This window comes from Lepidochelys kempii, chromosome 5, assembly GCF_965140265.1.
Source record: "Lepidochelys kempii isolate rLepKem1 chromosome 5, rLepKem1.hap2, whole genome shotgun sequence".
Lineage (NCBI taxonomy): Eukaryota > Metazoa > Chordata > Testudines > Cheloniidae > Lepidochelys > Lepidochelys kempii.
The window spans coordinates 120632885-120645506 of record NC_133260.1 but is presented as its reverse complement, the minus strand read 5'-3'; the positions used below and the strand labels follow the sequence as shown (position 1 = coordinate 120645506).

General features: G+C 43.6%; 1 protein-coding gene across 1 annotated transcript in view; it reads right to left on the bottom strand.

Annotated features, from left to right (window-relative positions):
* Window positions 1-12622, bottom strand: part of SVEP1 (sushi, von Willebrand factor type A, EGF and pentraxin domain containing 1) — a 170563-nt gene that overhangs the window by 31660 nt on the left and 126281 nt on the right. Inside the window, exons 38-41 of the mRNA XM_073345600.1 lie at window positions 8696-11481; window positions 6971-7196; window positions 5645-5800; window positions 1318-1381 (exon numbers count right to left, since the gene is read on the bottom strand). Coding sequence (XP_073201701.1) covers window positions 1318-1381; window positions 5645-5800; window positions 6971-7196; window positions 8696-11481 — 3232 coding nt within the window. The remainder of the gene's footprint in view (window positions 1-1317; window positions 1382-5644; window positions 5801-6970; window positions 7197-8695; window positions 11482-12622) is intronic.

Sequence of the window (12622 nt, the reverse complement as noted above, 5' to 3'; positions counted from 1 at the left end):
ATCCAAAAATATTTATAATAAATTTAAACTGGTATTCTATTATTGTTTAACAGTGCGATTAAAAGTGGGATTAATCACAACTAATTTTTTTAATCTAGTTAATTTGTTTTGCGTTAATCGCTTGAGTTAACTGAGACTAATTGATAGCCCTAGTAGCTAACTACAATAGTACAACAGCTATGCCGACACAGGCTCAGTAATGTAGACATAACCTTTGTAAATGAAAGACATTCAGGGCCTAATTTTCACACTGCTGAGCACCCACAATTCCCATTGACTTCATGTGACGCCACGAGGTCAGCAACTGCCCTGAATGTTGCCTTAAATTGTAAAAGTGTTTACGTTTGGGGCGTGCCCTTAAGATTGAACAGTTTCTGGTTACATTAACCCAAGCTTTATCCAAGCACACTGGTCTTCCTATCTATGATTGGATATCTTTTTCTTGGAGTTTTAGAAAGGGCCCTGGACTGGTCTCACGGTTAAATAATAGGTTTCAGAGTAACAGCCGTGTTAGTCTGTATTCGCAAAAAGAAAAGGAGTATTTGTGGCACCTTAGAGACTAACCAATTTATTTGAGCATGAGCTTTCGTGAGCTACAGCTCACTTCATTGGATACATACCGTGGAAACTGCAGCAGACTTTATATACACACAGAGATCATGAAACAATACCTCCTCCCACCCCACTGACCTGCTGGTAATAGCTTATCTAAAGTGATCATCAAGTTGGGCCATTTCCAGCACAAATCCAGGTTTTCTCACCCTCCACCCCCCCACACAAATTCACTCTCCTGCTGGTGATAGCCCATCCAAAGTGACAACTCTCTACACAATGTGCATGATAATCAAGTTGGGCCATTTCCTGCACAAATCCAGGTTCTCTCATCCTCTCACCCCCATACACACACAAACTCACTCTCCTTAAATAATAAATAATAGTTAAATAATAGTTACCCAAAGCTTCACTCAGTTAAACTGCAGAGAGGAGGTGTCAAAATATAACAATCAGGTCCCATTAACCAAACAAACCCTTTAAGGTGTCTCAAGTTGGGAACCCAAAAATTAAGGCACCAAAAATCACTGGTCACCTTTTGAAAAGCTTTGTCCAGAAGTACTGTTTTCTTGGAGAAAACAACCTCCTTATCTTCAGACGATAGCAATTTTGCAAGGAGATGTGTCATAATAGTCGCATTAAAGTTTTATGTGCGTTGTAACAGTTTAAGTAACAGACAAAGCAAACTGAACATTAATACTTATCTGCCATATAAAAATATTCCCAAGCCACACTAGACATATAACACACTAATTTAGAACTCACTTCTGCACACTGGTGCGGCTCCACTCCATAGTTTGTTTCCTTGGCAGATACGTTCTGCATCACCCTATCACACAAAAGGAAAAGGATCATGAAACAGCATAAAATCATTAGGATTATGTCATTACTGCACTGCAGGAGAAGAGCATCAAAGCTGCTCTCATTTTTTCAGGTTTCAGAGTAGCAGCCATGTTAGTCTGTATTCGCAAAAAGAAAAGGAGGACTTGTGGCACCTTAGAAACTAACATTTTTTTGAGCCTAAGCTTTCGTGAGCTACAGCTCACTTCATCAGATGCATTCAGTGTAAAATACAGTGGGGAGATTTATATACATAGAGAACATGAAACAATGGGTGTTACCATACACACTGTAACGAGAGTGATCACTTAAGGTGAGCTATTACCAGCAGGAGAGCGGGGGGAAGGAGGGGAGGAAGTGAAACCTTTTGTAGTGATAATCAAGGTGGGCCATTTTCAGCAGTTGACAAGAACGTCTGAGGAACAGTAGGGGGTGGTGGGGGGGAATAAACATGGGGAAATAGTTTTACTTTGTATAATGACCCATCCACTCCCAGTCTTTATTCAAGCCTAAGTTAATTGTATCCAGTTTGCAAATTAATTCCAATTCAGCAGTCTCTCGTTGGAGTCTGTTTTTGAAGTTTTTTGTTGAAGAATTGCCACTTTTAGGTCTGTAATCGAGTGACCAAAGAGATTGAAGTGTTCTCTGACTGGTTTTTGAATGTTATAATTCTTGATGTCTGATTTGTGTCCATTTATTCTTTTACGTAGAGGCTGTCCAGTCTGACCAATGTACATGGCAGAGGGGCATTGCTGGCACACGATGGCATATATCACACTGGTAGATGTGCAGGTGAACGAGCCTCTGATAGTGTGGCTGATGTGATTAGGCCCTGTGACGGTGTCCCCTGAATAGATGTGTGGTCTATTTTTTCATGACCAGTCTTGACTCCTTTATTCTGCTATCCCTGTACATGTTCCCTCCTATAGAAATCTGTGTACCGAGGGAGAGCAGAATGCTTTAAAATCTTTGTGCCTTGCTGCGACCCCTTGACTGCTCTACGCTTGCACTAGTTTGTCACCGTCCTCAAGGGGAAGAAATGGGGAAAAACAAATGTGCCATGACATTCTCAGCCCTGGAGAGAGGAATTCAGAAGATCAGCGGATGTTGCATCACTACCACCACCCGCCATGAACTGGGTAGGAATGCAGGATTTAGGGTGGGATCCAATATAGCTCCCACAGAAAGAAGCAGGTGAAATCCAATGAGCCGAGCATCCTGTGCACGTTCCGGGGTTCAGACCTTGGTAGATGAGAAGGGGCAGCAAGCACTTAGATTCCTGGGTTTCTTACGTCTAATAATTACAAAATAATTACAAAATACTACTTAGCACGTTAAAGCACTTTTCATCTTCAAAGCACTTTACAAACGTTCACTAATTAACTCTCACAAGACCCCTTAGAGCCAGGTCAGAATCTCCACTGTACGGATGGGGGAAACAGAGGCAGGGGATAAGTGTCTTTCTCAAATCCGTAGAGTGAGTCAATGTCAAAGACAGGATCAGGATTTAGTGTCTGATGTCTCCCAGACATGTACTGTGAGCAGTGGATAGTGTCCTGCTCTGTAGAGGTTATTTATGGTGAAAGAAACAAACTAGGAGAGTAAAATTGCCAGGTTGGTGGGCCTGAGTCTCTGCTCACACACACCTCATTTTACATCTGTGCTACTCTATTGAGTCCAGTGGACTTTCTCCTGGTTTACATCAGTGCAGCTGTGGTGAGAATCTGTGCCACAGTGTAGTCATTGCACCGGCTTCTCTCCCATTTTCACTCATTTTTGTGTAAATCAGGAGTAACTCCACTGAAGTTGATGGAACCACATTGGTGTAAAACCAGAGTGTCTGAGGGGAAAATCAGACCCTGTGAGTTCAGTCAGTCACTAGAAATTGGGGCAGACTCTACTCAGTTATACCAGCGTAAATTGGGAGTGACTCCAGTGGAATCAATGGAATTAATCCAGATTTGCACTTGTAACTGAGAGCAGACTTTGGCCCACACAGCTCTGGTTAAGGTCTTTAATAAAAAAGCACTGACCGAGATTGTATCTGTAATTGTTTATAAGCATTCCAACAGTGTTTATCGCCGTAGCAGCATTCCACAAACACTGACATAGTTAGCCAGCCAGCACCCCTGTGAAGCAGGGAAATGGTGTCCCCATTTTGCAGCGGAGGAAACTGGAGAACAGAGAGGTCAAATGACTTGCCCATGGCTACACAGGAAGTCAGTGGGAGAGCTAAAGTGAGACTCTAGATCTCTTGATTCCCAGTCCTGTGGTCTTTGTGCTCTAAACACAGGGTTGGGAATCCAAGACCATTCTGCATTCTCCTTGCCAGCAGTGTCTCACCTGTTTCCAAGAAGGTTTAGATGGGTCCTCACTCCAATACTCATTTTATGATGCAGGAAAAATGGCCTAACTTACTCCTTTCAAAAGCAGCTGGGCAGAGGTGAGCGCTGCAATTAAATAATACTGTACTTCTATCCCATCCCATTCACGTGTTCTAGGCTATGTCACTTGTCCTCTTGCCTACATACTGTAGTACACTCTAATAGTTACGAGCACTTTTTCAGGACATGGCAATTAAACAGTCTCTTTGGTCACAGGACATTAAGTCCACCCTCTAGGTTTGGGTTTTATTTCTTTCACAAGTTATGTCCATATGAACAGCCCCTATTACCAAGGGCAGGTGTTTACTTTAAAGTATGCTTGTAGTTAGGGCATCATGCCACGGCAGAGCATTTCAGAGGAGTGTAGGGGACTTCTGTTTTAACAGCAGGGAGGCAAGACTGACACTAGGGGGTGTCGGTGGAATAATTCCTAGGAGCTGTACTATTTTTCATTTGGAAGAATTTTACAGTGGGTTTCTTCTGTCTCTGTCAGAGAGGTAGCCTCTGTCTTAAAATCAGTCCATTACTGCAGTTTGATCCAACTATCACCATAAAATATGCCTTCAGTATTTACACGTTGTTATTGTAGGGTTCCATTTTTTGCTAGCCTCACAATATCTTGAACAGATTTACAAAAGCATCCTTGTCTATCTTCTCCAGATCAATGAGACTACTCACATCCTTAACGTAAAGCAGGTGTGTAAATATTTGGCTGGGGCAGGACTAGAATATTCAGCACCTTGCAGGATTGAGCCCTAGCAGGCTGACTTAAATATTGTATTATTTTCATCATTATTATTTGTATTGCAGTAAAGCCTAGGACCAGGACCCCTCTGTGCTAGGCGCTGTACAAATACAGAATGACGACGAAAAGGTCACTGCCTCACAACGTTCACAATCTAAGTATTTTCTGTTTCAGAACTGTTCCCTACCTTACCTTCGCTGTTCCTCACGTTACCATCACAACACCTGCCAGGCTCAGTGCAGGATTGGGCAAGGTTAAAAGGCCACTTTTCATAATTTATGGAAGAATCAGAAGGAGGTAAGTTTTCTAACTTGTGATAGGTTAAGACTTGCAATTATCTTTTCAGTAACTGTTCCTTTGTTAAGACAGAATGGGCTAATTATAAAAGCACAGGACAGAGCCAGAAGCATTGGACTCTGTGCCCTACCCTGCCCCGCCCCGAAGTAAATCCGAGCAAGCTGCTGCAACCACTTTGTCTTAGTTTCCTTATCTGTAAAACTGAGATACTATTTATCTCCATTGAGGAATATCTGAGGCTGAGATCACTAATGTTTGTGAAGTGCTTTGAGATAGTCAGGTGGAAGGTGCACGAAGGGAGCTGTGGAGTCATAGCAGGAGTGCTGAACTGAGCTGGGGTTGAGGAATCTGAGAAATAAGTCTATGCTTTCACTCAGTAGATCCAAGGGTGAGAAAATAACTCTCCATTCTGGTTTCTCTTTGCAACACCTTAATAGAATCCACCGATTAATAAAAAGCTGCATTTGCTGAGGGCCAAAACAAACTTGTCTTCTTACAACTCCCTCCCCTCCCTCCACCCACTTCTTGCATATGAATTGCTGACCAGTATTTTATATTTGTCTGAATTGTAACCTGCTCAAGAAAGGGCAGTGGTCTTTTGAAGTGTTTTGTAAAGCCCCATCCATATGTGCACCATTCTATAGGCAACAGCACCAACAGCAAGAAAAAGGCATAAATGTTCAGCAGAAGTTAAGAAAATAATCAGTAAGGAACTGCCATAATACATTCTACTAAACAAAGCGTATAAGCAAGAATAATAAAGATGATAATACAAGGGCTAAACTTAATAGTATTGGTACATATACTGTGGATTCAGTTGATTTACCTGTAATTCATAGCCAGCATTGCATTGATAAAGAACCGCATCCTTGTAGCTGTAACTAGCACCAACCACAGTTCCATGTTCTGGGGTTTCTGGTTTCCCACAAGACACAGGAACACAGATATCATCAGAAAATGATGGCGCCCAGCTGCCATTGTGCTAAAAAGCAAGAGAAAAAATATTTGTAGAGCTTGTTAGCAAATGTAAAAATAATGAAAAGAATTTATCATTTTATACGAGAAATAACTATTAAATGAGCAAATCAGAGAACATGTGGGAGAGAGATCTACCAGTACAGAGATGGGCAATAACTCTCATTTATTATTATTTGCACTAATGTAACATTCAGAGGCCCCAACCTAAACTGGGGACCCATTGTGCTAGGCACTGAACGCTCACATAGAGGTGCTTACAGAGAAAGGGCAGAAGGGGAAACAAGCTCAGCGAGGTGTGAAGGGAATTGCTCAAAGTCGCACAGCAGGTCTGTGACTGAACCAGGAATGGAACCCAGCTCTTTAGACTCCTAATCCAATGCACTACCCGCTAGACAACAATGCTGCCTCTCCAATGTACCGATCAACAGCTTCAGCTACGCATCTGAATGCCCAAAGAACTGTTCAGCAAACAGAGGGGAGTAGAATTGTTTTTTTCACCCGTTTACATTTTTATGTTAAGTTTTTGTCTGTTGTGGGATGGAAAGCAGGAGCGAATGGACCCTGCAAACTGACTCAACAGAAATACAAAAAAATAGCACAAGCAGGGAGAGTTTATAAATTCTTCCAGTTTTAACTCTGGAAGGCCCTGAACTTACACATGCCTGTAGGCATGCTGACCTTGGCTCACATGAGTAGTCTCCCTGACTCTAATGGAACTACTCCCAAGCCTGAAGTTAAACAGATGGGCAGATACTTGCAGGATTGAGGCCTGAGGTGTTATTGGCAACATAACTGAAGAAGTTTGTTTTTTACAAATACACCAAGGCTTGAGGCTTTTAAAGGTGCCAAGGGATTAAGATGCATGATCCCCATTAATTTCAGTGGGAGCTGAAACAGAATTAAGAGTTAAAACAGAATCAAGTAAGTGAAAAATAATGTTTAGTCACAGTACAGTACTGTGGTTAAGTAGTAATAGGAGAGGACTGTTTCCCAAATCTGGAAGTCTGTGTCTTTTTCTTAAGGGAGGAGCAGGACCTGCTGTATATTTTACAGTGCATTACACCTGTATTGTGTGCAATCAGGAAGCAGGGCCACATTCTACCCACAGATGAGTACACACCTCCAAGGATAGGGTTCTGCACCTATAAGAAAAGAAAAGGCCAACACTCTTTACCTGGCATGTAGATGTGCTTGCTCCCGACAAAGTAAAGCCTTCTGTGCATGACAACGTGATGCTCTTATTCACAGTAAACTCATCACCAGAAATAATTACATTGGTTATATTTGTGGGCACGGGACATTTTGTGAGGCAACAGGAAATGCTCTTCGGAGACCAGTGTCCATCTTCCTGACAAGTGCATGTATCCATTTCTGTTTCCATCACGTAGCCCTCCAGACATCTGCAATGTATCAGAATCACTGGACAGCTATGGTACACACGCGGACGATGTTTTAATCCTCAAGGTACAAAACCTATCATGTGGCTCAATAGTCAATATTTGTTTCTTATTAGCAGTGTTCTAGACTTCTGTATCAGTTCAGGGCATCCTGCTGTGATAGGGTTGAGGCATTTTTGTTGTGTGTTTATAAATCTGGTGGCAGAAGTTTGAATGCTCTGGCCAGATCCTGAGTCCATCCCTGGCTGCGTCACCCTGCTCCAGCAGGACAACGTAAACGGGGTGGATTCATCACCCTGATGATTCCTTGTGCCTAGGGGAATCCCCATGTGATATAAAGCCACAGGAACAGCTCCTACAGTTTGGGCAGAGAGAGTATGGCTGGGTGAAAGGGGTATGGTCACAGTGTTATGTTCTGGGGATTGCCAGCTGCTGGATCTGTCCCTGGGGGCCATTGGCAACCTTAGGGCTGCTCTTGCTTGCACCAGGAATTGGGCAAATCCCAGGCAGACCCCAAGATTGGGAGACTGCAAAGCTAACTTAAAGACATATTTGCTTTACCCCACACAGTCCTGCATTGAGTGCAATCCAATTGGACTGGAGAATTTGGCCCTCCATGGGGTCTGTCTGTATGTACACATGCACACAAACATACACACACCAGTTAAGTGTGCTTAAGTGAAAATCCATCCACCCAAACTCTTAAAAGTAGGGAAGCGACCTGTTCAGGTACCTTCATTTACACGCTGTCCCACCCACCCATCCGTCCCTCATTTTAGCCACTCTCACTGATCGAATCCACCCCTCTGCTAATACACTCACTTCAGCCTCATAGAAACACAGACACACACATACCTGGAAACTGTAACACAAAGTTTTTACCACAACCTCAATAATATTAACGTATACTGTGCACTCTCCATGGCTTAAATGCATGATAGGCTATGTGTTTGCGGGTAAAGTATGAGGCTGGAGTGAGGCGTTACATGGCAGCAGGAACCCCAAGAGTGTGTGTTAACCTCCCCGTGAGGTCCGCTCCACAGCCTTTCACTAATTGAATTTATTTGTTTGCTTTAAAGGTCCTCATAGACTTTAAGGTAGAAGGGACCATTTTGATCATCTAGTCTGACCTCCTGCACAACGCAGGCCACAGAATCTCACCCACCAACTCCTGCAATAAACCTCTCACCTATGTCTGAGCTACTGAAGTCCTCAAATCATGGTTTAAAGACTTCAAGGTGCAGAGAATCCTCCAGCAGGTGACCCATGTCCCACGCTGCAGGGGAAGGCGAAACCCCCCCCAGGGCCTCTACCAATCTGCCCTGGAGGAAAATTCCTTCCTGACTCCAAATATGGCGATCAGCTGAACCCTGAGCATGTGGGCAGACTCACCAGCCAGATACCCAGGAAAGAATTCTCTGTAGTAACTCAGATCCCACCCCATCTTCCTATGTTCATTCCATTGACATTTCAGGGAGATGTAATTACAGCAGCCTTCTTACCTGTACTGGACTCTGCTTCCATAGGTATGGGCCTCTCCGACAGCCACTGCATTAGGAATGGAAGGTGGGGGTCCACAGGACAACTGCTCGCAGAGTGGATACGGCTCACTCCAAACGCCCTTATCTGTACAAGTCAGCTCTGGCTTCCCTTGTATGACAAAGCCCGTTATGCAGTTATATATTACAGCGTTCTCATCCACAGAGCTGCTTCCACTGATAAAGGCATTGGGGATTGTTGGTGGGGAGCCACATGAAATCCCCCTGCAGTGTGGAAAAGCAGAACTCCATTTGCCGGCTGCCTCACAGGAGAGTTCAGAAGGTCCTAGCAGTTTAAAGCCCTCCAAGCACTGAAATTGTGCACTTTTCCCACAGCGGAAATCTTGCCCAATAACAACCCCGTTCTGGATCAGTGGCGTGGGGCATTCACAGGGGAGGCAAGAGGGGAGGCTTCCCCCCCATGAGCCGTTGGACAAACACTGCCGCAGTGGATTTCCACGTAACTCATAACCGGGAAAACACACGTACTGTGTGTATTCCCCATAACTGAAACCTGAACTATTCAGGAAGCCATGAGAGATGTCTTCTGGGGGTCCGCAATTGACTGGCTCACAGTATGGAGCTTCTCTATCCCAGGTGCCATCAGCCTGACAGGTAAGTATGGATGCTCCATGCAACGTGTAGCCTTCACTGCAGCGATACTGAATTTCCTTCCCAACGCCATATTCTGATCCAATAATTTCCCCATTGGGAAGAGGTAGTGGTATTGTGCACTTGATGGATTTACAAACTGGACTGATTCCACTCCAGCTTCCATTTGCAAGGCAGACTCTGCTCCTGTCCCCATGCAGCTGGAAACCTTCATTACAGCTGTACTCCATGTGTTTTTGGAATGTGTATTCGTCTCCAGACACTTGGCCATTTTCTAAAACTGCTGGTTGCCCACAAGAAACGGGGATGCAAATAGGCTCATTCCCATCCCATTTTTGGTTATCCTGGCATGTCCTCTTATCTGAGCCATTTAACTGGTACCCAGGATCACATTCATAATGGACCACACTCCTGTAAGTGTAGTTTTCTCCCTTTATATTTCCATTCATGAGTTTGTTAGGTGTGGTACACAATACCACCTCACAATATGGAGCAGCATTACTCCACTGTCGGTTAGGCAAACACAGCCTTGTGTCGGAACCAATTAGCTTATACCCTGGTTTACAGGCATATTGCACTACGCTACCAAGTGTATTCTCAGTAAAATGTAAAAAGCCATTCTCTAGGGGTGAGAGTAAGTCACATTCTATTGATATGCAGACAGGGGCACTACCATTCCACGTCCCATCCTCTTGGCAAGCTAGTATGGGGTTTCCCAATAGCTCATAACCAGAGCAGCATGTGTACATAACTGTGGTTCCATATAAAAAGTTTGTTAACTGTACTGCATTAGTTTCCTTCAAAGGACTTTTTATCTCTTTCCAGTTACTACCAACTAACGTGTGGGAAAGAGGAGGGCTCTCAGTAAGATGTATTCTTTCTTGGTCAAAATGTCCTTCTTCGCTTCTAACCTGCACATATTCCCCAAAGTCAATATGGGGAGGCAGGCCACAGTCTGTTGGTAGGCAGACTGGAGTAAAGCTAGACCATCCCAACTCTTCACAAGTCTGCATGGCAAGACCAGCCAGCTGGAAACCTGGAAAGCAGCTATAGATGATCATAGCACCATAGCTGTAGTCTGCACCTTCCACAAAACCGTTCTCAATGGGCCGAGGGGGGTCACAGTTTATGGCTTTGCAAGACGGAACATCGGCGTCCCAGTCTCCTGTCTCTAAGCAGCTCAGTACATTCAGCCCTTTGAGCTGGAATCCTCTGTCACACGAATATGTAACAGTATGCCCATAATGAAAGTTTGTGTATGAATATTTGCCATTCTGAATCTCCTTCGGTTTTGGGCATTCAACAGGCTTGCAAGCTGGCTTTCCACCTAGCCAATGACCATCTTCTCCACAGAGAATAGTCGTGTTCCCCAGTAATTCAAAGCCTGGTTTACAAGTGTACAGTGCTGTGCTGAGGTAAGTAAGACCCTGCACATCTACAATGCCATTCTGAATTTCTTCAGGCTGGGGGCATTCTACTGGAATACATTCTGGCAATGGAAAGCTCCAGGAGCCATCAGCTTGGCATCCAATTGTAGATTCTCCCTTCAGTAAAAACCCATCCATGCAGGTGTATGTCACGGTGCTACCAAAATGAAGAGATGATGCCACAGGCTCACCAAAGGGAATGTATGGAGGCCCATGGCACAGTACAACCTTGCAGACTGGAAAGGAATCATTCCACTGTTGTGATGGCAAACATTTCAGCACCGAGGAACCATGCAAGACATAGCCCTCTTTGCAGGAAAACTGTACAACGCCTACTTGGTGAACCATCTCTTTCAAGACGAGCTGATTTTCAATCAGTGGTGGTTCTGGGCACTTTGTTGGCACACACTTTTGGCTTTGTTTTTTGTTCCACTTCCCAGACTTCTGGCACGTCCAAGAGGCATCTCCCATCAGCTCATAGCCCTCATTGCAGAAAAACTCAACCTTGGATCCCACATCAAAGCTTTCTCCCTTGGCATATCCGTGCTGGATAGGAGGTGGTTTGCCACAACTGAGAGGAACACAAGAAGGTGGCGATTCACTATGCCACTGACGATTTGCTTGGCAGACTGCAACTGAACTGCCAACTAGCTTGTAGCCAGCATTACACTGGTAGTACACCTCGTTCTCAAAGAAACGGCCAGTCGTACTCTGTAAAATGGGTGAGACAAATGGTAAGTAGAATGTAAAAACTCTTGACCCTGGCAAATGAATTTTGATTTTATTAGTCCTTCTGTATCTAACTGCGAACCAGACACAAGGATTGATTGCAAAGAAATAAATGTCTGCACTAGAAATATAGGGGGGCAAGTTCTGCCTTGACTTGCACCCGCTGAAGTCAATGGAGTTGCACTGAATGAAACATTAAAAAGTTTTAAAACTTAATGTTCAAAATTTAAAGATAGAAAATCTTTTCCTGGCCATATATGCAAAAAAATCTGTACACAAAAAGGGAGAAGAGCAACAGAAGGTTGGAAGTAGCCAGAGGCGACCTCTGCAAATGACATGGCTCTTTAATTGAAAGCTTTATCCAGTGTAGAGCAGTGGTTCTCAAACTTTTTTTTCCCGCAGACCACTTGAAAATTGCTGAGGGTCTCGGTGGACCACTTAATAATCTTTCCAAATGTTGTTTGTACTGTTAGCTAACTATTGTAAAGTGCTTTGGATAAAATAATAACCATAATAATTAACACAGTCTGAGAACCTCTGCTGTAGAGCTAGAACACCTGAGATTGCAAGTACAATACTGCAAAGAAAACTTTATAGGTACAATGAATACTTATGATAGAAAAACAGTATACATGATAATACATAATAATAATTGAGCAAACGGAAATAAGAATGCACTAGTGAGGGAGTTTCATTTTTTCAGCTGATTTAGCCACTCTCTATAACTGGCCTTCATAAGAGAAAGAAAACAAGTAATTATAATAAGAAGAGTTTGTTCCCTTAAGGAAGCAGTTAAAATGGCTCCAGGTACATTATGCACTCTCAACTTCTCCTAGTGGAACTGTCCTACCATTATCAACCTAATTACATGGGAGCCACTGTGTTACAATCATAGTTCAGGGGTAAAAGGCAGTTTCATGTTTGGTTTCACTCTTGGAATCTTGAATCCCACACTTGGAATCCCACTCTTCCTATAACTTATTACTGCAGCCTCACCCCTTGAGAGAGGATGTTTGTTCCCCCTCTGGCCTCAATTCTAATTGAAGCTAGACCTTTAAAATAAAAAATAAATTTGATCTCGCCTCTCCCCTCCATACCCCATGAAGTTTAGCATGAAAACATT